A 27,750-nucleotide genomic window follows, 5' to 3' on the forward strand; every position below is an offset into this window, starting at 1 on the left:
ACATGGCGATGATTAGTGTCGCCCTGGCTTGTAAGTGGACTGAGCTCACTGCAATAGGAACAGGACAACTAACTGTGTATGTCGGCCTGCATTTCAAGCCCGTGTGGGTCAGCCATACGAGGGAGCTTTAACAGATGCCGGAAAGTTGTCACGAATGTTTGAAGCCCTTCAAAATAGTCTTTTTCCTCATGGTGTGTCCTGGTTGTTTTGAGATTCATCATGTCTCAGCAGATCATTATACTTCAGTGCTACACAGTGTTCCATGAAATGGACATGCTGCATATCTTTAGTTACCAATTGATGAACACAAGGATTATGTCCAGGTTTTGACTAACGTGATTAATGCTATTATATGAACAGTCGTGTACAATAGTTGATGAGTGAACATGCAAGGGGGCTTCAAAAATTTCATGGAAACATTCCATTGACTTTCTGTTGCAGTTTTCTGTGAATTTTTTGCAACCCTCTTACCTATTTTCATTTCTCTTGGATAGATCCTAGAAATGAAGTAGCTGGACTGCATAGTAAGTCTACATTTAGCTTTTTTAGGAACTGTCCAATTATTTTCTAAATTGGCTGAACCAGTTTATAGCCCCACTGGCAATGTATGATGCTTCCATTTTCTATAGCCACCAATAGTTTTTATCTATTTTTTTATGCTTACCCATCTTAGTGGGTATGTAGTGACATTTGTCCTAATTTGCATTTCCTTAATGACTAATGATGTTGAACATTTTTAATGTGCTATTAAACATTTTTATTTCTTAAGTGAAATGTCAACCTGAAATTGTTTGCAACCTAAATTTTCAAAAATTGTAGTTTTTGTGGTAGAACTGAGTTACACAAATTCAATATTTATGTTACAGGTTCTTCTTGATTTGCAAATATGATACACAGTTGCAAATAATTTGTTCCAGGCTGTGAATTGTTTTTTCATGTTTTTAATGATCTTTTCAAGAGAAAATGTTTTAATTCTGACGAAAGTGTTTTAATTCTAGTTTATCATTTTTTCCTTTTATTGGTCATGATCTTGCTTCATAGCTAAGAAACCTTTGCCTAACCTGAGGTCACACATATTTTCGCCTCTTTTAAAACTACCTTTTTAGTTTTAGCTCTCACTTTCATATGTGTGGCCCATTTTGAGTTCATTTTTTTTATATGATAGAAAATATGTCCCTAAGTTCTTTCCTCCCCAATCTTTCAGAAATTTGGTTGTGTGATTGTTGCAACATCACTTGTTGGAAAAAAGTACCCTTTCCCCTTGGCACCTTTGTCAACAATTCAATTGCCCATAGTGGGGGGCTATTTTTGAAGCTTGTGCCCTGTGTCATTGATCTGTATAGTTAGCCTTGTGCCCATGCCCCACTTCCTCGAGTACTATAGCTCTATAGTCCTGAATGCTTTAAAATTTCTTCTCAGAATCGTGTTCACTGTTCCCAGTCATCATCCACCGTCCACCTTTTTAGTGTCTGCGAAAAGGTTTGCTAAGAGTTGGTAAAGCGTCAACTATATAGACTAACTTAGGGAAGCTTGCCAGCTGAAGAATATTGTGTCTTCTAACCTGTGAACATGGAATGAATGTCTTTTTACTTATTTAGGTCTTTCATTTTTCTTGACTGTGTTGTGTAGTTTTCCCATATATAAGTGTTGCTTCTTTAAGTTTTAATCATTTTCTTTGTATGATGCTTTTATGAATCAAGCTGTTTTCATAATTTCTTTTTGGTTGTTCATTGTTAGTATGTAGAAATTAAAGTGTTTTATAAAAAATTTTATATTGCTCTTACTAAACTGAGTATTGTTCAGTTTATGTATTTTTTATGCATCCCTTAGGATCCTAACTGCTTTGTCCTTGTTTTAGGGGTGTAGAATTTGCAGACCTCTCCAGTTTGCCACAACCAGAAGCTCCATCTTATCAGTTGTTGTAAAGTTTGTTAGTTACTCTTCTAGTGTTAACTGTTTGTCATGGTTTTTTAAAAGCCTGTGATAATACTTCTGAGGAGGTCCTTTTAATCAGATATTTGTATTTACTTTATGTAATTATAAACCATTATTGTATTGTCCATTTTTTTCTAGGTTCCTCCTAACAAAATAGACTATGAATATAGCGAACTTATATTATATCAAAATCAAGTGATGAGAGAGGCAGATCTGTTTCAGGAATCACTGGAACATATAGAAGCTTATGGGAAACAAATATGTGATAAACTTTTGGTGGATGAAATTAAAGGTAAGTTGATTTGCTTATTTTTAAATACCGTATATACTGTATAAGCCGGGTTTTTCAGCACTTTATGCAGTTTTTGTGGTAAAATTAGGTGCCTCAGCTGATTCTTGGGTCGCCTTATACTCGAGTATATAGGTAGCCTAAATTGTAAAACCAAATGGTAAACCTAATCCTGTCCTAGAATTTCAATAACATTTGCTATTCTATAGCATTATATCCCGATGACTTAATTATGAAGTCGTTAATTTAATTCTCATAGTTAACTATGGCACAGTTATTAAGATACTCATTTTAGTAAAGAAAGGACTGAGGAAGTGACTTGCCAAAAGACACATAACAAAGTAGAGCTGGTATTTAAGTCCAGGCATTTTGACTACAGATTCCATTCCCTTAAGAAGTGTGTTCCACCGTCATATCAGATAGATCCATATTTACTATGTAAAATATATAAGAAGTGTGTTCCACCTTCATATCGGATAGACCGTATGTAAAATATATAAGAAGTGTGTTCCACCGTCATATCGGATAGATCCATACATAGCAAAACATTGCGAGGCTAGTAAATGATGACACTGGGATCAATTATCAAAGCAAGATTTGAGAACATTTTATTATGGTGTAATTATGAAGGCAGGATTCCTTCAAAACATGTTGAACAATGTTTATCAATTAAGGCTGAAGCAGATTTTTCTTTCTTTAAATCATTTTATTGGGGGCTCATATAACTTTTATAACAATCCATACATACATCCATTGTGTCAAGCACATTTGTACATTTGTTGCCATCCTCATTCTCAAAACATTTTCTTTCTACTTGAGCCCTTGGTATCAGCTTCTCATGTTTTCCCCTCCCCCCACATCCCTTCCTCATGAACTCTTGATAATTTATAAGTTATTATTATTTTTTCATGTCTTACACTAACTGATGTGTCCCTTCACCCACTCTTCTGTTTTCTGTCCTCCTGGGAGGGGTTTATATGTAGATCATTGTGATCAGTTCCCCCTATCTCCCCGCCCTTGCCCTTGCCCTTCCCCTCCCTGTGTGGCTACTCTCAATATTGGTCCTGAGGGTTTTATCTGTCCTGGATTCCCTGTGTTTCCAGCTCTTACCTGTATCCATGTACATGTTCTGGTCTAGCCAGATTTGTAAGGTAGAATTGGGATCATGATAGTGGAGGGAGGAAGCATTAAAGAACTTGAAGAAAGTTGTATGTTTCATCGGTGCTGTACTGCACCCTGGCTCATCTCCCCGTGGCCCTTCTGTAAGGGGATGTCCAGTTGCCTACAGATGGGCTTTGGGTCCCTACTCCGCACTCCCCCTCATTCACAGTGATATGATTGTTTTGTTCTGGGTTTTTGAGAAGCAGACTTTTTCATGAAGCTTTGTTCATTGGTTATCCATTTTCTGAGCAAAATTGTATTTTCCAGTTATTATAAATGTAATGTTCAAATTTACATAATAACTATTTAAAACTAAAGTTCTGTATAGTTTTAGGACCTATAAAGCTTTATAAAGTAACTTTGCATTTATTTACTTTTCCTATATAGTATAGCATATGCTAATTACTCACGTTGCATGATTTCAATTAATCTTTTAGCCCTTTCTCGGTGAGTTTTTTGTTACATTATTTGAGGAATGGGAAATCTTGGGGTCAGGACGTTGAGGTATATTCTTTTTGAGACTCTTTTTCTTGGGTTAGGAGTGCTTTCTTTTACATCTGACAGGTTAGATCCCCAGTTTCCATTCCCACTTTGTGTGGCTTAGTCAAAGGGATTGCACCGTAGTGGTGACTGCACATTAGCATGATTTGTGTGGTTTCTTGCTATAAAGTGGTGCCTTGAGTCTCTAAAAATTCTCTAATTTTAATGACCTGGAAAGGAAATGAAATTAATTAGGTGCAAAAAAGCCCCAGCCAAATCCACTGCCATCAAGTTGACTCCAGTTTATAGAAGCTGTAAATCTTTTCGGGAGCAGATAGCCTCGTCTTTCTCCCACGGAGTGACTGGTGTGTTAGAAGTCCAGTGCTTACCACACCGTGCCACCAGGCCGCCTTCAAGTAAGTGAGTCGATAATTGTTAGTAGATGAGTTAATCATGAAAAGATATTAAAATCTTAATCTTGGTGGTAGAGATATTCATTGGAGTTAGGACCTAATTTTCTTGTGTAGAACAATTTTAGCTACCGTATATACTTGAGTATAAGCTGACCTTAATATCAGCAGAGGCACCTAATTTTACCACAAAAACTGCATTAAAAATGTGCTGCACCAATGAAGGGGGAAGAAGAGAGAGTGGAGCACATCCTGACCCACCAAGCCTTGAAGATGACATTCCCGCTCAGCACAGCCAATCCACAGAGAAGACCATATGGCCAGCCTCACTATGAGACATGACGTCGTTCACTGACTCATAGCCCTACAAGGGACAACACTGGAGACACAGTGTGGGAATTGCACCTGATCTGATCCCACCACACCGAGGGAAAACATTAAGGGTATGGAACAGAACAGCAAGGGGAATGGAGCAACGAAGTCCCCAGGGATACCAAAAATAGACTTTGGGGACAGGGCTTGCTACCCCATCAGACTCAACCGGAAAACACTTCTAAAGGCCCACAAACAGTCCTTGAACTAATTATAGGCTTTTTGTTGTTGTTGTTTTGTTTTGTCTTGTTTCTGTGCATGTTATTATCTCCGCAGGTCTGTCTAAATAAGATAAGCTGGATGAACAATATGGAGAAAAAAACAACGGGACCAACGGTTCCGGGGTGACATGGGAGAGAGGGAGGTGGGAGGGAAAGGAAGTGGTGTTAACAAACCCAGGAACAAGGGAACAAGTGATCCAAATCTGTGTTGAGGAGGGTGTAGGAGGCCTGGTAGGGCATGATCAAGGGTAATGTAACCAACAGGAATTACTGAAACCCAAATGAAGGCTGAGCATTATAGTGAGACAAGAGGAAAATAAAAGGAAATAGAGGAAAGAACTAGGAGGCAAAGGGCATTTATAGAGGTTTTAACAAAGGCATATACATATGTAAATATATTTTATATGAGGATGGGAAAATAGATTTATGTGCATATATGTGTAGGGTTAGGATTAAGGTAGCAGATGGACATCGGGCCTCCACACAAGTACTCCCTCAATGCAAGAACACTTTGTTCTATTAAACTGGCATTTCATGATACTCACCTTCCCAACACGATTGCTGAAGACAAAGCGGGTGCATAGCAAATGGGGCGAAGAAAGCTGATGGTGCCCGGCTATCAAAAGATATAGCATCTGGGGTCTTAAAGGCTTGAAGGTAAACCAGCGGCCATCTAGCTCAGAATCAACAAAACCCACATGGAAGATGCACACCAGCCTGTGCTATCATGAGGTGCCGAAGGGATCAGGTATCACATCAAAGAACAAAAGATCATATTGTGTGCTTCCCAGTACAATCACTGAAGACAAATGGGTGCATAAGCAAAAGTGGTGAAGAAAGCTGATGGTGCCCGGCTATCAAAAGATACAGCATCTGGGATCTTAAAGGCTTGATGCTAAACAAGCGACCATCTAGCTGAGAAGCAACCAAGTCCACATGGAAGAAATACACCAGCCTGTGTGGTCATGAGGTGTTGAAGGGGTCAAGTATCAGGCATCAAAGAACAAAAATGAAATCATTGTGAATTAGGGGGAGTGCAGATTAGGGGGACCCAAGACCCATCTGTAGGCAACTGGGACATCCCCTTCATCCCCTTACAGAAGGGTCAAGGGAGGAGATGAGACAGGGTGCAGTGTAGCAACGATGTAACACAACTTTCCTCTACTTCCTAAATGCTTCCTCCCGCCACTAACATAATCCCAATTCTACTTCATAAATCTGGCTAGACCAGAGGATGTACACTGGTACAGATAGGAACTGGAGACAGGGAATCCAGGACAGATGATCCCTTCAGGACCAGTGCAGAGAGTGGCGATACCGGGTGGGTGGGGTGGAAAGGGGGAACCGATTACAAGGATGTACATAAAACCTCCCTTGGGGGGGTGGATGATACCTTCAGGACCAGGGGTGTGAGTGGCGATACTGGGAGGGTAGAGGGAGAGTGGGTTGGAAAGAGGGAACCCATTACAAGGATCTACATGTGACCTCCTCCCTGGGGGACAGAGAACAGAAAAGGGGGTGAAGGGAGATGTCAGGGCAAGATATGACAAAATAATAATTTATAAACTATTAAGGGCTCATGAGGGAGGGGGAGAGGGGTGGGAGGGGAAATAAGAGGACCTGATGCAAAGGGCCTAAGTGGAGAGCAAGTTCTTTGAAAATGATGAGGGCAAAGAATGTACAGATATGCTTTACACAATTGATGTATGTATGGATTGTAATAAGAGCTGTATGAGTCCCGAATAAAAAATTAAAAACAAAACAAAAAAACCTCCCTGGGGGATGGACAACAGAAAAATGGGTGAAGGGAGTGGGTAAAATAGGGCAAAATAATAATCTATAAATTATCAAGGGTTCATGAGGGAGGAGGTAGCGGGGAGGAAGGGGAAAAATGAGCTGATACCAAGGGCTCAAGCAGAAAGCAAATGTTTTGAGAATGATGTTGGCAACAAATATGCTTTCAACAATGGAGTATGTATGGATTGTGATAAGAATTATACGGGCCCCCAATAAAATGATTTAAAAAGAAAAAGAAATGTGCTGCAAAACTCGGCTTATACACGAGTATATATGGTATCTTAAAGGGTATTTAAAATGTGTGCAATGCAAAGATTTTGCTTAACAAATTAGTTACATGTCTACTTGGGTCCAGACCTATGTTCGTCTGATAACTGTCCATCAGTTGGTGGAATGTGTTAGGACAGGTTCATAGCTGAAGGCAAACTATATGTTAACTTCTACTTCATTACATAAATTGCCACTTGCCCCACAGAGAGATAGAGTTCTCTTTCATAGACATACTCTAGTGGTACTTAACACAATCTATGAGAACAAAGACATATTTAATGTTTAGTAAAATGCATGTGACTTTAAATTTCATTTTAGGGGAAATGCTGTTGAAATTAGGACGATTGAAAGAAGCCAGTGAAGTGTTTAAAAACTTGATTGACCGCAATGCAGAAAACTGGTATTATTATGAAGGCTTGGAGAAAGCTCTACAACTTAGTATGTAAAGGTTTTTCTCTCCTACTTTCTCTTAGGGAGTAGTTATGTAATAAAAATGTAATACTGTAACTGGAAGACAAGTTTTTTAGTATTAGCATTTGTTTTTCCATTTCCTTAAAATTATAGGTTAACCATAGAAGTCAAATTTATATATTTACATTTAAGGTGTTTTAGATCCCTTGACCTAGTAAAATTAAACTCTTACCAATTCAGATTAACTAAATAGAGAGATGGGGAAATAAAATGAATGTTCTCCTCTTTTAAAAAAATTTTCCCCCAAGAAAGTCATAATTCTTCAACACTTGTAAAGAAGTAGAGGTCTGTTGCCCTCAACCTCAAAACATAAGAATTGGGGCAAAGATATTTTCCTGAGTGTCTGTATTGTATAACCACTGTATGAAATTTGTTCTCTTAATTGCACACTCGTTTCTATAAAGCAAAATGATATATACTTCCTTTGAAGGTAGATAGACTTGACCATGTGTAAAAGTCTAGTTTATAATCTAAATCTCCACTGATATCTTTCTAATTCACTATTGTTAAAACTAGTTAGTTTTTCTAAAATTTTATTTGCTCATGAATAATGATATGGCAGAAATAACTATGACACTGTCATTTGAGCATAGTGAAACAGCAGAATTTTACATTGAAAAGTGTACAAATGAGTACCCATATTCATTTATAGTAGTATGAGTCGTAAGAAAAGACTTTTTGTTGTATTCTAATAACTGTTAAAAATTAAGTCAGAATTTATGCTTTTATTTAAAATATAGTATCACACATTGTTTAAAATGTAATTAACATTTTGTTACCATCTGTACAATGATAGCAGTTATAATACTGATAGGCCATTCTAGATAGTCCCTTGGGTTATGACTGACTTATGAACAACTCCTACTGGCCCTTTAATGCAGACCTTCCCCCAGTTCTGTCTTGACCAACGAAGATAGGACTAGACCGGAATTTATGCAGAGGGAATTATTGTCAAGGGAACGGGAGCAGAAACTGACCGGGATCTGGAGTGAGCCCTTTTGAGGGTCTGATAGGGGAGAGTATATACAGGTCTCATGGTGGAAGCTGCCTACATTCAGAGCCATGTGGTGGGCTGCCACCTCTGAGCCCCTGGGCGTGCTGTTTCAAACCCACCCTCAACACTCACGGCCCTCGAGCCAGTTCTGACTCACAGGGTAGCGCTCCTCTGGGGGTTTCTGACCAGAACTCTGTACTGGGGTAGAAAGCCTCGTGTTTCTCCCTTGGAGGGCTGGTCATTTGGAACTCTTGATCACGGGGTGAGCCGCCCGACTCTTAACCACTACAATGCGGGCTTCTTCCAGTACACCACTCCCAACAAAGTCTTCATCACACCACCTTCACTAGCACCTGCCACTTTTAAATCACTGCAGAGACTGAGCCTTTTCTTGCACTAAACCCCAAAGCTGAAACAACCCCTGTTGTTTAGTCAGTTCTGACTCATAGTGACCCCACAAGATTGAGTAAAAGTGTCTCATAAGGTTTCCAAGGTTGTAAATCTTTACAGAATGCATACTAGCTCCTTTCTCCCTTGTGGGGCCTCTGGTGGCTTGAACTTGCTGACCTTTTGATTAGCAGCTAAGTGCTTCACTCGCGCGGCACCAGCGAGGGCTCTTCCCTATACCAAAACTCACTGTCCAGACTAAATACCCACCTTTCCTGACTGGCTTAGAAATTCTTAAAAGACACAGGAACAGATCTGGTTTATAACCCATGGACTGCCTGTATCTGAGAAACAGGAAACCTGTCATGCCTAAGTTACTGATACTATAATTAATAATAAAGGTGTTTAATGTTTCAGTAAGTGAGTGGCAATATCTTTGGCTGTTATAAAATGTCTTGATTACAAAACTAATTATACTACTTTATCTTTTTAGGTTCCTTAGGATCTTTTCTCCCCCATGGTAAGTTCTGGAGCTCCAAATGTGACTTCACGTAGGGCATTGAAATTGTTTGGTTTTGTCTTAATGCCAATTTAACTACGTTTATAAAACAACTGGGGGAGTGGGAAACTTCTTTATACTTTAAGCTTGTCATTCTCTAAGATTAGATATTAGTAATGAAGACTTTAAAAAGATATTTTATTCTACAACAGCCTTTGTGTAATAAGTCATTAATGAAGTCTCCAAATCATAATACACCATGAAATTATTTTTTACAAACCCCAGATTTTCAAATATGACCACATTGGAGCTCCAAAACATTATTATTGGGGGAAGGAAAGAGTTTAGATACAGTCAAGTGTTACCTCTTAAACGGCAGTGCTTTAATTATATTTTGATACTAAGCACCATATTTCCTATGGAGATTGCTTGCTGGCTCCAAGGGAGCTCTTCTTGGGACAATTATAATTCTGTACTCTGAATGAAAACTTCAGTTTTGCATTTTCTTAAAAGTCTTCTGTAAGTTATCTTATTGCTGATGTGAGTATAAGATAGTGCACATAAGTATATCTTTGTAAATGTTGCAGTATTTTTCTTTAAATTAATGAATTAGACCCAGATCTTCCTGTTAGAGTAAACTAGCCTCGAACAATCATGGGGCTCGTCGGTGCAATTGTACGGTTCCGATATCTTAAGATCAAAGTCATAGAAAATAGAGAAGATAAAATAAAGGAGTCAGACACATTTCATGGTAGCATGCTCAGCTCCGGATGGCCGTGATCTCAACAGCCAGGTCTGCTCCGAGAGAGGGAGGAGGATAGAGAGCAGCTTTCCTGTTAGGGGGCTTTTGTAGGTAGCCAAAAACCATGCATATTCAGTAGTCACAGGTGGGTGGGAACCACACTAAAGTCCCTGAGCGCATAGGTGAGGAAACCTATTACCTGCATTGGGAGAAGGCATGAGGTGGGGATGGTTGCCACTGCGGGAGGAGCCAACAAGAATATCTGCTTCTGTAGGGAGACAGAATCAACCATGTGCTCACTTTAAGGCAGCATAGTTGTAAGGCGAGAATCTGTGGGAGTTATATTTAAAGCAGGGTAATGTACTTGGACTTTCTCTCTAACTTACCTAAGTGGTGGCTTTCCTAATGTGGAATCCTAGCTTTCTAGATTCCCTCTGTTCAGAGTTAGGGAATAGAGTCTTAGTCATATTTCCCTCGGGATTGCTTTCCCATACCTTCCTTATTGTATAGTAACAGTTTTTATATAGATAGTCTGGTGCTGCTCTGAGATTAGGTTCATTTAGGTGGGAAAATGGAATTTTGTAATAGAAGAATATTTTATATCATAATTGAGAAAATGTTTTATACTTTGAATAGCGGTTCTTGAAGTTTCATTGGCTACCATAGAAATTTGCTTCATCTTTTACATATAAAACATTTCTTTTTTTAAAAATTTGGTGTGTGTTAAAGAATGTAAGAGAAGGACAGCAGTCTTGAGTTTGTCCTGCGGGTGTGTATCTTGAGTTAGATGTAGACTCTGTTGAGATGAAAAAGTTGAGACTGATTAACAAAGATGACTGATGGTTTATAATATTTTACCACACCAGTGCTTTAATGTTGTTCTTAGGATAACAGGGTTTTTAATTGATTGTGTCAGTTTATTTACAGCTTGATCATTTTAAATGCATCTAAGTCTCGCCATCCATAGAGTTTTTGTGCTCTGCATCTCACACCTGTTTCCTGGTCACAGGCACTTTAGAAGAGAGGCTTCAAGTCTATGAAGAAATTAGTCAGCAGCATCCTAGAGCAATGTCGCCAAGAAGACTGCCTTTGAACCTCGTTCCAGGTAATATTAGGGTAGCTCTTATGCACTACTAGTGTAATGGTTGAAATTGCTTAGTGGCATTCAGAATTTAAAATGGCTTCTGTGGGGAAAACACGGTTTCTGGTATAGAGTTTATATCTATCCCAATCTGGGGGTGGGGGTGACCAGTTATTAATCTTATTATGTATATGTATGTTAATAGTGGTATGCTTCTTCAGTGTATAGCTATAGTAAAGTTGGTTTGGAGTATTAGGAATTATATTTACATAATTGTCTTTCTTATGTATCTTAAAAAGCAACAGAATTGGAAGGTAAATTGTACTTTGCAGAACTGATTACAAATTATATTGTGATGTAAGTAATGGGAGTTTTGAAGTTTCATGCCTTTTAGATGTAAGGGAGAAAGACAGGGCTTTCTATTCCTGCAAAGAATTACAGTCTCGGAAACCCACAGGAGTAGCTTGACCCTGTCCTGTAGGGTCGCCATGAGTACGAATTGACTCGATGGCAAGAATTCGGGTTGGTTTAGATATGAACTCCGAGCAGTGAACCCTTCGTGTCCCCAGTGTTTAAGATAAGGAGCATCACCATTCCCCTGGAAGGCCCGCTCTCCTCAGAGGGAACCCCTTTCCTGATGCTTACTTCCAGTCATGCAATTGCTTTTCTTTACAGAACGTAAAGTACCTTGCATCCCTCAAAAGGAAGCAAACAGCAAACTGCTTTTGAACATCCAGTGAGCTGGTGGAATGATTTCTATGGTGCGCTTTTATCCCACACCAGTACGCTTGAGAGCAGGATCCAAGCTGTTGCATTTAGCTCCATTCATTCGCTTTTGGTCTGGGTAGCAGAGAGAGTATATTAACTCTCTAAATAGTGATACATTTATAGACAATTGTGCTTTTTTTCCTCTTTAAATCCCTCTTTATTTTATCTTGTAAATGCTATAGATTAAAATTGGACTTCTAATATTTCTTGGTTACAAGTCAGACTCTAGAAAACTAACAGAACTTTAAAAATCTTTATTCTGGTGAGCAGGAGATTGTAAATTTTCTAATGAATTCTCATTTACAATAGAAATGTTTGTTTACATATGTGGGCTATAGTTTTTGATAAATAATAATGGAAATTAAAGACGCACTTAAAATATGTGAAGTATTTTTTAGATTAGACCTTATAAAACAAGCCAGTTAAAAATTCATCTTTCACTAACCAAATCCACTGCCATCATGTTAATTGCAATTCATAGCAGCTCGTTAAGGCTGACTGGGGCTTGAGGGCTGCCAGGTTTTAGGGAAGCTGCCTGCCTCCTGTTTCTCCTCTAGAGCACCTCGTGAGTTCACATCCCAGCTGGCCTCACCGGTGCTCCTGATAGTCTACACGTGCATTGCAGTTCTAGAGCTGAATAGGATTCTTCTGACCACCCCCCCCTCTTTTTTTTAAACTTTGTGAGCTACTGAGAGCAGGCTTTTCTGGTGCTTTTCAGGAACCACCAAGTGATAATGAACAGGGCTGGCAGGGGCGGGGGTGCACTGGGATGCTCTCAGGCCAGCTCGAGGAGGCAGGGGAAATCTCACAGCAGTCGACTGGTTTTCTTGGCGCTTTTCCTATGTGCGTTGCGCATTTTCCACAGAGGGATATGCAGCAGGGAGGAGCATTTCCTGGGAAAAAGTGTTTAATGGAAGATGCTTAGGCTCATATCAACTACATGCTTAAATTTTTTTATTGAGATACAATTCACACACTGTAAAAGTGCCCAGTTCAGGGGTGTTTAGTATATTTAGTTACAGAGTTGTACAGTCATCACCACTATCTGGTTTCAGAAAAATCTCCCACCCAGATCCAATAGTTCAGTGGTCTCAACCTTCCTAATGCCATGACCCTTTCATACAGTTCCTCATGCTGTGGTGACCCCCAGCCATAACATTATTTTCGTTGCTCCTTCATCACTGTCATTTTGCTACTGTGATGAATCGGGAAAGCCCTGTGAAAAGGTTGATCAAACCCCAAAGGGGTCACGACTCACAGGTTGAGAACCACTGCAGTAGTTTTCCCTCAGCACCGGACTGTTTTCTGTGTCTGGATTTGCCTGTCTGGGGCATTGCATAGACATGGCACCATGTCCTATGTGGCCCGGGGGTTTGGTTCCTTCTCTCAGTCTCCTGGCTTGCCTCCTATTTCACCCTGTGGGCACTGATTTCTCACATTCTGGGCTTGAGATGTATTCATCATTAGTCTCTTAGGGAAAATTATTGAAACAAGACTTTATTTTCTATTTCTATTGTGAAATATAGGGTATCAAATTTACACTGCCTAAATTTACTTGTGTAGTCAACAAAGTGTACTACAACCTCTCAGTACATAGTTGGAAATATCTTTTACTGCAACCTGCTGTTCACTGTAAAGTGTGATTCAGTTTAAAATGGAGCCATCCTGGATTCTCTCAACACTTTGTCTCTGAAATACTAGACGGACCTTTTTATGAGACAGGTCTCAGTTGAGGGGTCTGATAACCTGCGCTTTCAGGTTAACATTACTGTGAAGTTCTCAAAGAACATGTATTTACAAAGTTTTTTTTTGTTTTTTGCTTTTGAACTTTTTTTTCTAAATCATTTTATTAGGGGCTCAATACAATTCTATTACAATCCATCCATACATCCATTGTGTAAAGCACATCTGTACATTCATTGCCCTCATCATTCTCAAAACATTTGCTCTACGCTTAAGCCCCTGGCATCAGCTCAGTTTTTCCCCTCCTTCCCCGCTCCCCTCTCCCTCATGAGCCCTTGATAATTTATAAATTATTATGTCATATCTTGCCCTGTCTGATGTCTTCCCTCACCCATCTCTCTGTTGTCCATCCCCCAGGCAGGAGGTCACATGTAGATCCTTGTAATCGGTTCCCTCTTTCCAACCCACTTTTCCTCTACCCTCCCAGTATCACCACTCACACTACTGGTCTTGAAGGGATCATCCACCCTGTATTCCCTGTGTTTCCAGTTCCTATCTGTACCAGTGCACATCCGCTGGTCTAGCCAGCCTTGCAGGGTGGAATTGTGTCTGAAAAAGTTGAATACTTCATGCAGATGGTTTGCCTCTCTAGAAGTATGAATGAGCCCTCTGTAGCTTAGTGATTTCAGCGTATGTGGGCAATGCAGTGAAAAGGTATTGGGATTTCTCCATGAACTTTTCAAACCCTCTCAGGTGTTTATGTGTGACAGGAGAGGTAGCTCAGCATTATCAGAAGCGAGAACTGGTGGAATTTGAGAGTACAAGTGCAGTAGAAGTTTTCTAAGGCTTTATTTCATGGATCCAAAGGCTGGATACGTACAGAGCAGTGGCTACAGCAGAAGGCCTGGGCCAGCTCCCAACGGTAAAACATTAAGTTCTGTGACTATAACATAGGGATAAAGTGACTTTTCAAAATACCCAGTTTAATTTATGATATTCTTTTAGTCTTTGTTGACTGAGGGTTGGTGGGAGGGAAGGAAGTAATCCAGTGTAAGAATTCCCACTCCCATTGTGCCCAAGTTGATTCTAACTCGTAGTGACTGTGGGACAGAGAACAATCCCTGGGTTTCCAACACTGAGTGTTGACAGAAGGAGACTGCTTAGGGGCTTGTGCTTTCGAACAAGTGCAGCTGGATGCTTCACTCCTGTCAACCGGGGCTCCTTAGAGTGAGAATGTGAACTCTAACGGTGCTAACACAATAGAACACTACTAATCAAAAGTGACATTTCATCGGCGTTATCCTTTGATGGAACCAGAAACCATTTGATCTTCTTGTTCATAGGGATTCTTTTAGCAATGGTTATTGGGACTTTTTAAAGATCATTTTATTGGGCTCTTATGACACATCAGTTATATCAAGCATGTTTGTACATATGTTGTCATCATTATTTTCTAAACATTTACATTCTGTTTGAGCCCTTGGTATCAGCTCCTCTTTTTACTCTCCCTCCCCTCTTCCCACCCTCATGACCCCTTGATAAATTATAAGTATTATTAATTTCATATATTAAACTGACCACTGTATCCTTTCTCCCACAGTTCCACTCCACCCCATCTCCCCACTTTCCTCCAATCCTCCTTGTATCGCTACTTCATTTCTGTTCCTGAGGGGTTTATCTGACTTGGATTCAACGTGTCACACCTGGCCTGTGGTGAAAGGCAGGACTGAGGTCATGATAGTGAGGGGCGAGGGAGCCTCCAGGAACCAGATGAATCTTGTGTGTTTCATCTGTGTTATACTTCACTCATCCCTTGACTCATCCCTTCCTTGGGACCCTTCTGAGGGGATGTGGGACAACTTCTTCATGAATGTCACATAGCATAGCATCTATGAAATCAGAGAACTTATTTTGTGAGATGTTAAACAAGCACTTATGAAAAATGATTTATCTTTCACATGGGATACTGAAACATTCTTTAGAAAATAGCCAGGAAAGAGGGAGATAATTATTTTCCTGAAAAAGCGTTATTCATATTAGAGAAAAATATGAAATAAATGACAAATCGTAATTGTGGGCTGTGGTGGGTGACTAAACTGCCGAGTAGCTGTGCGTGGGCTTGTTATTTAGGCGGTATCTCCGTCAGACAGTTCCAAGGGCTTATAACGGAAAGTGTCCTCTCATTGCCGCCGCTGGCCACCAGGGTCCCTCTTGTGGAAACAGCTGTCATGACCAGTTGATTTTGTATTCTTCCAGAAATACACTGTGCATGTACAGATAGAGGTGTGTGGGGGGGAGGATGTCTGTCGCCACCCCCTATTTGTTTTCCCCTAAACAAAGCAGCAGCAGATGTTGCACTTCACCTAGCTTTGCTTTGCTTTTCACCTGCTCTCTTGGGGATGAGTCTTGTCTCAGCACACGAAGAGCTTCCTTATTCTTTCTCATTGCCGCTCAGTCACAGTAGCATGGAAGAGAGAAGAAGCTTTGTCAATATTGTGAATAATTGAGAATTGGTGTGTTGTCTTTTAAGTGGAACCTGTCAGTAAGGTGTAAATAGACCAAGGAAGTGGACCAAGAAGAGGAGATTGGAGTAACTTCCAAAATCTGAAGGGCTTTCAAAATATTCATGGAAAAAAATCCCATTATCTTTTAGTTCCATTTTCCCACAAATTTACAAAAGGAAAAAATAACTCCACACATTGTAAATAGAAAATGTTTGTTTTCTAAGTATGGAAAACAGATTTTTAGCTGTAGAAAAACAATATTTGGCAGATCTCAGGGCAGGTCATGATAACTGACCCTTCCTGAGTGGTTAAGCCAGAGGCTGTGCTTGGGGCTTTGCATTTGTCATCTTGCTGAAGCCATGCTAGCAAGCCCTGTCATGACGGGCGGGCTGTTACTGCTCCCTCACTTCATAGTGGCGGATCTGGGGTTTGTGAGTGAACCAAGTTATTGTCCTTGGCCACACACCAAGTAGGTGGGGGGCTTAGGCCTCCCTTTAAGCAGCAGCATCTTGTGCCTACTTCAGTATTGTTCACTTCTGCTTAAACCAGAGAACGTGTGGAAAGCTTTCATCTCTGAAACCGCTCTTGATTTTAAAGAAGAAAGGCTGTGTATCTAGCCCAGAATGAAGTTTTGTGTTGTCTGGAGAGTGAGTTTCGAAAGATCTAGGGCTATGTGAGCTGATGAAAGAGTAGAGAATATTGCAAACAGGGAGTGCATGAATGGTGTGCCTTTTAAAATATTTGATATCTTTCCCCTCAAGTTTACATTTCTATCGGAAAATTTTATGATATCTAATTAATTGTATGAGTATGCTTACTTTTGTTCAACATGGCTAGTCACAAATAAAAATAACCACTTTAGGTTGTTGGGATTTGGGGGTGCAGCTCTTTTTCTTTGTGCTGTTCCAGGCAGTGTTCTATTCTGCGCTACATTGGACAACCGCGAGTCAGATACGACTCAACAGCCTTTAACAACAACAACAGCTCTGAATAATGAAGTCCTACACGGACTTGTTTTTGAATTCGCATTTACCATTGTTTCTATATTACTGATTTGGTTATATTTTTTTAAATCACAGTGCCTATTAATGCAGTGTTCCAGCTAAGGTCTGGGATTTGTCTTCTGGTGCCCCATGATATTGAAGAGTACTGGGATTATAGTTATGTGTACAAGCCCAGGGCATCAGACTTACTCCAAAAAGAGCACAGAGTAGAACTGCCCTGTGGGCTTCTGATACTAGATCTTTATGGGAGTATAAAGCCACGTTTTTCTTTGGGGAGTAGCTTGTCTTGGAGCTGCTGATGTTGAGGTTAGTAGCCTGCCATCTGACCCCTTCGGCCCCAGGGCTCTTCTACAAAGATTTACAGCCGTGGTTCTCAACTGGTGGGGCTCGAAGGTCCTTCTCACAGGGGTGGCCTGATTCATCACAGTAGCAAAATGACAGTGATGAAGTAGCAACAGAATTTATGTTCTGGTTGGGGTGGTCACCACAACATGAGGAACCGTATGAAAGGGTCGCAGCATTAGGAAGGTTGAGAACCACTGATTTACAGTATCAGAAACCACCAGAGGCTGAAAAACCCCTGAGTTCCTTTAAACAGCCTTTGTTTTACGATAAACCATTCATAACAAACATGTCCTTTTTTTTTAGTATGTGGGTAAAACCATGTTCTTACATATTATATATTAACCTATTCTTATAAAAAAGTTTACTCTTTTGAAAGACTCTTGAAAGAACCTTTGTATTAAATTTTTTTCCTATTCTCGAAAATGGTCACCAAATTTCTGATAAGCTAAATAAAAAAATTTGATAAAGGGAAGGTATCAAATAAATTGCCACATCAAATAAATAGCTCTAGCAATGATAGAATTATTTATTTGGTGTGACAAATAGGTATTTTTTTAATTCTAATACTAGGTTTCCCTGGGCTCAGTCTTAGGTATATTTTACATTATTTCCCTTATTGTCTTTCTCACCAAAACTAGAATGTAAAATTTTATGAGGACAGGATTTGAAAAACAAACCAAGAAAACCCCACCCTGTCTTAATTACAACTGTTAAAAACCCTGTTTTACCTACATCTCCAGCGCCTAGCACAATGGCTGACTGGCAACAGTAGGTGAGAATGGGACTTTCTACTCCAGTAAGGGTTGAGTCTGGGAAACCCACACGAGCAATTTTACCCTGTTCTCTCGGTCGCTGTGAGTCAGATGGGCTTGATGGAAGTGATGGCTTAATGGCTGATGCAAAACTGCTCACTGCAAGTTCAGTTTGGGACCCCCAGCTGCTCCTTGGGCGAAAGATGAGGCTTTCTCCTCTGAAAAGTTAGTGTTTTGAAAATCCACGGACCCGTCTGCTCTGTCCCATGGTGCCACTCTGAGTCAGAACGGACGGAATGGCAGAGAGCATATGAGTAATACAGGACTGTGAGATGAATGAATGGCAGTAAATAATTCCTTAGTTTGAAAGACATTTGTAAATACCAGTGTAGGGTTTTTTTGTTGTTTTCAGAAGTTTTATTGTCATATACTTTACATATTATACCAGTCAGTAGTTCAGTTACGTCTGTAGGAGTTGGGCAGTCAGTTTTAGAACATTTTCTTCATTTTTGCTCTCCTCATATTAGCTCTCCATTTCTTCCCGACCTCCCCTGCCAGACCTCCAATGAACCATTAATCCAGTTACTGTCTCTGTAGATTTGCCTATTCTGGATTTCATACACAGAAAAACATTAATACAAAAAACAAAAACTAACAAGAATAAGTAAAACAAAAATCTTCAGTGGAAAAAATGCCAAAAATAATCAAATACTAGAGCAAATTTAAATGGATCCTAAGGGAGATCAAATAATAAGCTGCTAACTTTTAACCCAACTGCGTCTACAACAATCCACTTTCCAATGCACTCTTCATGATAGCCAGGCAGTTCCCATCCCTGGTCCATGGACAGCGGGATTCACCAGGGGCTTCACTGTTTTTCTTCCTTCACTTTTTTTTTAACTGGGCCAACTTAATTTTATTTTTTTTAAACATTTTATTAGGGTCTCATACAACTCTTATCACAATCCATACATATACATACATCAATTGTATAAAGCACATCTGTACATTCTTTGCCCTAATCATTTTCTTTTTTTTTTCCTTTTTTTACATTTTATTAGGGGCTCATACAACTCTTATCACAATCCATACATATACATACATCAATTGTATAAAGCACATCGCACATTCCCTGCCCCAATCATTCTCAAAGCATTTGCTCTCCACTTAAGCCCCTTGCATCAGGTCCTCTTTTTTTCCCCTCCCTCCCCGCTCCCCCCTCCCTCATGTGCTCTTGGTAATTTATACATTGTTATTTTGTCATATCTTGCCCTATCCGGAGTCTCCCTTCCCCACCTTCTCTGCCGTCCATCTCCCCGGGAGGTGGTCACATGTGGATCCTTGTAATCAGTTCCCCCTTTCCAACCCACTCACCCTCCACTCTCCCAGCATCACCCCTCACACCCTTGGTCCTGAAGGTATCATCCACCCCGGATTCCCTGTGCCTCCAGCCCCCACATGCACCAGTGTACAATCTCTGCCCTATCCAGTCCTGCAAGGTAGAATTTGGATCATGGTAGTTGGGGGGAGGAAGCATCCAGGATCTGGGGGAAAGCTGTGTTCTTCATCGGTACTACCTCGCACCCTGACTGACCCCTCTCCTCTCCTAAACTCCTCTATGAGGGGTTCTCCAGTGGCCGACACTTGAGCCTTGGGTCTCCACTCTGCTCTTCCCCCTTCATTCAATATGGTATATATATATACACACACACACATATACATACATATATATATCTTTTTTTTGCATGGTGCCTTATACCTGGTCCCTTGGCACCTCGTGATCGCACTGGCTGGTGTGCTTCCTCCATGTGGGCTTTTTTGCTTCTGAGCTAGATGGCCGCTTGTTTATCTTCAAGCCTTTAAGACCCCAGTCACTATCTTTTGATAGCTGGGCACCATCAGCTTTCTTCACCACATTTACTTGTTCACCCGCTTTGGCTTCAGCAGTTGTGTCGGAAGAGTGAGCATCATAGAGTGCCAATTTAATAAAAGAAAGTATTCATGCATTGAGGGAGTGCTGGAGTAGACGCACTGGGCCAACTTTAAAAGGGGTCTAAAAGGAGATCAAATGCTAAGACATTACGTTTTCACTTCCTTACATCTGCCATAATGTACTTCACACAGTGCTCTCTGTCTGCTAACAGGGCTATTCAGATCCTTTAACTGGGCTAGTGGGGGTTCACTGCAGGCTTAATTCATATGTGGACCCTGCAGATGGATTCTGGGTTTCCACTACCATCCAGAGCCTTCTGCAAACCAGGTGTGCACAATCTAAGCTCTGAAACCACTCCCTGCTTCGTGTTCGCGTCCTTGGAGCACACAGGCTGGTGCACTCTTCCATGTGGACTTGGTTGATGCCTCCCTTAGCTGGCTGCTTGCTTGAAGACAAGGAGTTTAAGAGCCCAGCCGCTGTTCTTTCTGATAGCCAAGCACCAGCTAGTTTCTTCAGCCCCACGTTGCTAGAGCGCCCATACCTTCACCACGGTAGGGTTTTAGAGACATTTCCGTGTAGCTTGAATATAGTACGGCTTGCAGTGTATTCTTCTTGTAGTTTGCAGAGTGTTTGAGTTTCCCGTTGTAGAAACTGACTCTGATAGAGTTTATGAAACATACTGTAATTATTTTGTTTACATATCTTTCGAAGTTTTTCTTAAGAATACTTTGAACCTAGAACTGAAATATTGGGTGGTGTGCTTTTTGGTGATAACAAACAAGAAAGGATGCTGACGTAACTATTTGCTTAGGGGTGGTTTATGAAATCATTTTAAAACTCTGTTGCTGATCAAAGTATAACAAAGTACACTTTTGTTTCTAGGTGAAAAATTTAGAGAACTAATGGATAAGTTCCTGAGGGCTCACCTCAGCAAAGGCTGCCCACCTTTGTTTACCACTTTGAAATCTTTATATTACAATGCAGAAAAGGTAAATTTATCCAGCTTTGATATTCTTTATTAACTTAATTATTATAGAGAGCTTTCCATGTACTATTTTATGATTTAATAATTTCCTCTCTTCTAGTAGTGGTTTTCACCTTATTTTAGTATAATGATCAATTTTCAAATTATGTGCATGTAGTATATGTAATATTAAAAGGAATGTCAATCTGAAAAAATATAGATGAGAAATGGATGTGTAAGAGAAGAGCACTAAGCTTATAAAAGTTTTCTTTTATGGGTATAACTTTCTAGTGGGATTTAAACAACTTGATATGTTGCCAGTAGAGGTCAATATTTATATTTATTTATCATAGTGCGATCCTGGGGATTCAGTTTGTTATGCATGCCCTTCGAGTATGAACAGTTGAATTAACATAACAATAAAATGCTGTTTGATCAACAGAGTATTATTAATTTTAATTAATAATGATAATTCAAGCTCATTCTTAATAAAGAGCTAATATTTTTCTGATTTTAAAATTAGAAAATAGACATGTAGTACCAAGAAAGATAGATAATTTAAAAATGAATATTCTATTTCTAGTATTGCTTCTGTTCATAAGGTCTAAAACTTGCTGTTTTCTGTGTCAGTTTCTGACATTTATGAGTGGATAAGGAAAAGGTTTTATTAGAAGTGCCTAGAGCGTTTTAATTGACGCTCTCTCATGTTATATTTAAGTATCCCTGACCCATTATAATTTGTAAATTCGTGATAAGTGTCTGAGGTACATTTCTCCTTGTGGCAGCAAGTTTCCCACAGAAACTAAAAGGTACAAATGATAATATCAATACTGAGTATAAAGTTCCATTTTACAATTTTTGAAAATACTGCAATTAGTTCTTCCATGTCTGAGTATATTTTATTGAATGCTGATGCCTCCTATTAATTTTTTGAGAAACTGTGGGTGATTTATATGAAAACATCTACCAGTTGTCTAGGTTATTTAGTATATGGCAAAATCCCTCTCATGCTTTAAAAAACTGTTATTTTGCAAAAAAACATGCAAAGCAAAAGCATAATAGCTATTTAACAATTTCTGCATGTACACTTCAGTGACAGTATTTTCATTCTTCACGTTGTATTTTTTGGCTTATCTGCCTGAATTGTCTCACCCCCTTTAGACTCGATGCACTGTCCCCTGACCTTTGTACTGTAGAGTTACTGTTGTGTCAGTCTGATGTCATACAAATCTCTAAAAGTACAATGTTCTTTATTTCTGGGCCATGGATCCAGGGGTTCTTCTAGTCTCAACGGATTAGATTCCCAAGGAATTTGAAATTCTGTTTTACATTTTTCCTTTTTTGCTCCGTACACTAAACCCTCCCTGGATGAAACATTGCGTCTTGTAGCATGGCAGCATGCGGTTTTCCTGGTTTCAGGTGAAGCAATCTGATCTGCATCCAGGTCATTTTCTGATACCTGGTGCTCATTTCTCTGCTGCACCAGGTGAAGAGACCACTTGCTGTATCTTGTATGGCCACTCTGAAACTTCTGAGACCCCTGAGACGACTCTCCAAGTTAGGAAATACAACAGGAACTTGTCAGAACAGGATCAGGCCAGCTGCCTTTATTGTTCCATAAAACCATGACCCTAAACCCTCAAGCCAGGGACGCTAATTCCCTGAGGTGTTTGTTTTGCTGTTGCTGTAAAATTACCTCTAACGTATTAACACTTTTCCCGGCATACCTACTCAGTGGTATTATCTATATCAGTAAATTGTATAATCATGGTCCGTAATCATTGTCAGTTTTCCCTTCACTGTATCCACTCGGTACTTCCTAGGGAAGGATTTCCTTCCTCTCGCCTCCTGCCCTTGGTTACTACTAATAACCATTGGTCTGTATGTATTTACCAATTCTTAGCATTTGGTTAAGTGAGATCATCATAGATTTGTCTTTTATTGATTGAGTGATTTCACTTAGCTTGATGACTTTGATGTTCATCCATGCCATACCACGTAGCAAGATTTCATTTCTCTTTGCGGCTAGGTAGTAGTTCATTGTATGTTTGTACTACCTTTTCGTATCCCTTCACCTGTTGATGGGCACTTATCTTTTGTTATTGTGCGTGTTGCTGCAGTGAACACAGGCATGCTATGTCTGTGTTGCCATTTTTAGCTCTGGTGGTACAGTGCTTTAAACACTAGATTGCTAACCTAAAGGTCAGGGGTTTGAATCAGTAGCTGCTCCATAAAAGAAAGATGTGGCAGTCTGGTTCCATAAAGAGTTTGAGATTTGGAAACCTTATGGGGGCAGTTCTACTCTGTCCTATAGAGTCACTATGAGTTGAGTGAGTTGAAATCTTCTCCATGGCAGTGGGTCTCTCTGAGTTAGCACATATACTGTGAATGGGAATGCTGGGTCATAGGGTAGCTCTGTTGTTAGTTTGCTGAGAAATCACCAGATGTGTTCCAGAGCGACCATACTGTTTAGTATCCCCATCAGTAATTGATGAAGATTTCCATTTGATTTCCCCATATCCTTGCCAACACTTGTTTATTTTCTGTGTTTGATCATAGTCATTCTAGTAGGAGTGAGGTAGTATCTCATGATAGTTTTGATTTACATAGCTCCGATGACTAATAATAATGAGCATTTTCTCACGTGTTTATTGGGCATGTACATATCCTCTTTGGTAAAGTGTTCATGTCCTTTTGACTGCAATATTTGTCTTTTTGTTTCTGAGTTGTAGCAGTTTTATATGTACCGTGGATATTAGAACCTTATTGGATAGATAGTTCCCCATCTGTATATTGTCCTCTCTTTTTTTCACAAGGCTGAAGGAGAAGCAATGACAGAAATAATCAATTATTTTTGTACGTAAATCAGAATATGGCTTTTGTAGTCGTTACTAGCAAGTAACGACTTCAGGAACCATGAAGACTTCATTCTCTCTGACTGTCTTCACAAGGAGCATAGACTTCACTTCCGTGTTGATTTTCAACAAGCAACAGGACTATTTACCAAATGCATGTGACTGCGGAAAACAGCTGTCCTTCAGAATGTACTGTATTGAGAGAAGAAATAAGAGCCACAGGTGCTTCTCAACCAGTGTTGACCACATATATTGGGGGGGGGGGGTTCAAAATCTCATGGAAAAGTGGATTTAAACTGTAATGAATGTTTTTCCACAAACTCTTTGAAAAACCTATTTGTGATGACTCATCAGAGCATTTAAACTTTTGTATAATTCCTAATTTTCAACCTTTGGTTGCATTTTGCCTTATAAAGAAGGATTTTAAGATGATTATTTCTTAAAATTGTTTTGTAATCTTTCAGATCTTAAAATTATTCTTGGATATAGGGTCAAAATTAATCATAATTTTTTATTGCTTACTATTCATTCAAAAAAATCATTTTATTGGGTGCTCTTACAACTCTTTCATACAATCCATACACCAGTTGTATCAAGCACATTTGTGTATATATTGCCATCATCATTTTCCAAAAAATTTCTTTCTCCTTGAGCTGTATCAGCTCAGATCGTCTTTTAAAATTAGTCAGGACTGGCTTTTGGACAGCCTTCCGGCCTCGAGGTGAACTTACCCCGTACAGGATGTATAGTCCTGGAGAGGGACGGTGGTGCCAGGTAGGCACGAATTCACTGGACAGTCAACGTTGCGATGTTTGCCCCTCGATAGACCTCTGACGGCAGAGGGATCAGAAAGAAGGACAGAGGGAAACGATAAATTCAGGGAGGAAGTGGGAAGATTGCAGTCAGGGTTACAAAAGAAAATGTGTCTGAATTGTTGAATGGAAAGCCAGTTTGCTCTGTAAACTTTCACCTAAATCACAGTGGAGATTTATAACAGGAAAGAAAGAAAAAACCCAATAGAGGTAGACCCTTGAAAAATGGTGGGGAGGGAGGGAGTCACCATGAGTCAGACTCTCTACAGCAAAATGGGGGAAAGTTAGACTGTAGTATACTTGTAACGAGCCAGGCAGGATATAGTCTAGCGACGATGAAACATACAGCTTTCCTCTAGTTCCTAAATGATTCCCCCACCCTCCCCCACTGTCATGATCCCAATTCTACCTTACAAGGCTGGCTAGACCGGAGGATGTACACTGGTACAGACAGGAACTGGAAACACAGGGAATTCAGAATGGATGATCCCTTCAGGACCAGTGCTGGGAGTGGTGATACCAGGAGGGGGGAGGAAGGGTGGGGTAGAGAGGGGGAACCGATTGTAAGGATCTACATATAACCTCCTCCCTGGGGGATGGACAACAGAAAAGTGGGTGAAGGGAGCCATCAGACAGCCCAAGATATGATAAAATAATAATTTCTAAATTATTAAGGGTTCATGAGGGAGGGGGGACCGGGGAGTGGGGAAAATGAGCTGATGTAAGGGGCTTATGTGGAGAGCAAATGTTTTGAGAATGATGAGGGTAATGAATGTACAAATTGCTTTATACAATTGATGTATGTATGGATTGTGATAAGAGTCATATGAGCCACCAATAAAACAAGTATAAAAGAAAAAAAATTTTTTTAAATGCCTCCACCATTTGTGGGGCAGGTGGTGTGGTGTGAGGGCAGTGGGAGGAGGCAGCAGCGGGGAACTGGGAGTTAGGCAGAGTGGAAAGCTGTGTGAGATAAATGAATTCCATAATAAAGTTTAAAATAACTAAGAACATGTATGCTTAACTGTAGAAGAACCCACACAAAACCAATTTCTAAGAGGTGCCGGACAAATACATTCCAGATTTCCACATTCTCCGTGCTGCTGCTCCACGCTCCCCGTGACCCTGGCCTTCCTTCTTTCCTCCCATTGGGTCAGGCAGTTGCCAATGTCTCACAGGTTCACTAACTGTAGGAGACTTACGTGGGTTATTCAGCAGCAAGCTACAACTGCGGGGATCGTGAAGCGGGTCTGCCCAGTTCTCATTTCTTCAGTGTAGGACGGCACGCTTGATTCCTCTTGGCCGTGCCATCCCTCTCTGCCAACTCTGTGCTGGGCCCCAGCCGAGCCTCTGGCTGTCTTCAGCCTTACGGTCTTGAACACCATGACAGTCTTTTCGGGGGCACCTTTCCTCCTCCTGTTCTCTACTTTTTCCTGCTGCTGTTCTTCTGTTATTTCTGAACGGAGTCTGCTAAAACCTCTGTCTGACGGCTGCTGTAGTACACACACGCGTCATCACCTTCAAGGCATGGTGGTATGCCAACCCGCAGGCACGTCACAGGCCACAAGTCGTAACATCTCTCTAGGTACATAGGTATTTGACCTGTCAATCACTTTACTTTTGTGGTGAATTTTGAGGGAATCTTAATTGTTCTGTAACTCTTGTATGTTTTGTTAGAGTTAACATTGAGTTTGCACTTTAGCGAGGCTTTTGAATTCTCTTACTGCTGCATTAACATATAAAGTCATGATATAATTTTATCCAGGTAACTAAATATGATGGCTCTTACTGGGCTTTAGGAATTGGAGCTTTGTATAGGTCTCAAAGTAATTAGAAAGGAAAAACGTCTGATACTTGATCTGTGGATAACTATTGTTTGTTTCAGATATCTGAAAACCATAAGATGTAGCGTACTTACTCAAACTATATATTGAAATTTGGCATGTGTGGTATAGCATAAAAGTAGAAACACTTGTTTCTTTTGTTAATTTTCATATAGATTTTCTGTAATCTTGTTCTTAGGTCATTATCTTTTAATCATTGGTCTTTATAATTTTTTCTTATTTTCTCTGATTCTTTCTATTTACTTTTGTTCAGCAGTTTTCTTTTTTAGGAAAACTTTAAAAGTATTAATTATTGACTAGAATAAATGATATTTTTGTAAAGTGAAAATCCATTATAAATATTAAAACAGCTTCATTGCTGTGTACAGCATAGAAATCCCAAGGTCTTATATATGTTACTGAAATATATTATTTTTACTGAAGATAATGCTAAGAGTATTCCATTTTCTATTTTGTGTAGATACTATCTCATTGAAAATAGTGTTGCTTACACAGGTGATATTACCTTGAAACATTTTGGTCATATTTGTTTTTTCTCCTTGCCAGTAATTAGGAAACAAAACCAAAGCAGAATAGCCCTAATTGTAAAAATTGTGGTCAAGATGGTTGTCCACCATCATTTTCACATACCATTGACGGCTTGGCCTTTAGGATTAAGCCATGTGAATCAAGGAGGACTGGATGTAGTAGGTCTTCATATGGTTAGTGCTATGGGAATCTTGTGTGTGTGTCCTGTAATTGACCCATCATTATCTGTGTGTTGATTATATTATTAGTAGGTAGAGTAGTTTTTCTTGCTTATTGTACCTTTGTACTCTTAATGACTAATTAAAAATGCATTTCTTTCTAAAACTATGAACTATGATTGTGTCCTTTTCCATACGTGGTGGCAGTATCAGTTGCTCTCATGGCTCTATGCTTGCCTAGTAGGAAAAATGCTAGACATTTTCTTGGGGGGTACCCCCTTGTATTACTAAATCGAAAAGGAATTCCCCATTTTCTTCCATCCTAATCTGTTTAGCTATATGTGTTAGTCTGGGTAGACTAGAGAAAGAAATTCATAGAGACTCATGTGAATAAGAAAGCTTTATACACAAGAGCAGTTGAATAGTGAGAAAACATCCCAGTCCATCCACATCAAGTCCATAAGTCCAATACCAATCTATAAGGTCCTCTT

At 39.9% G+C, this 27,750-nt stretch overlaps 1 protein-coding gene across 2 annotated transcripts in view; it reads left to right on the forward strand.

Moving 5' to 3' along the window:
* Positions 1-27,750, forward strand: part of NAA16 (N-alpha-acetyltransferase 16, NatA auxiliary subunit) — an 85,631-nt gene that overhangs the window by 20,602 nt on the left and 37,279 nt on the right. Inside the window, exons 6-10 of one of the 2 annotated variants that reach the window (XM_075563018.1) lie at positions 2,074-2,227; positions 7,254-7,373; positions 9,281-9,307; positions 11,038-11,133; positions 20,981-21,087. In XM_075563018.1, coding sequence (XP_075419133.1) covers positions 2,074-2,227; positions 7,254-7,373; positions 9,281-9,307; positions 11,038-11,133; positions 20,981-21,087 — 504 coding nt within the window. The remainder of the gene's footprint in view (positions 1-2,073; positions 2,228-7,253; positions 7,374-9,280; positions 9,308-11,037; positions 11,134-20,980; positions 21,088-27,750) is intronic. The other variant, XM_075563019.1, reaches the window with a different exon arrangement.

The sequence above is a fragment of the Tenrec ecaudatus genome, chromosome 11 (genome assembly GCF_050624435.1).
Source record: "Tenrec ecaudatus isolate mTenEca1 chromosome 11, mTenEca1.hap1, whole genome shotgun sequence".
Lineage (NCBI taxonomy): Eukaryota > Metazoa > Chordata > Mammalia > Afrosoricida > Tenrecidae > Tenrec > Tenrec ecaudatus.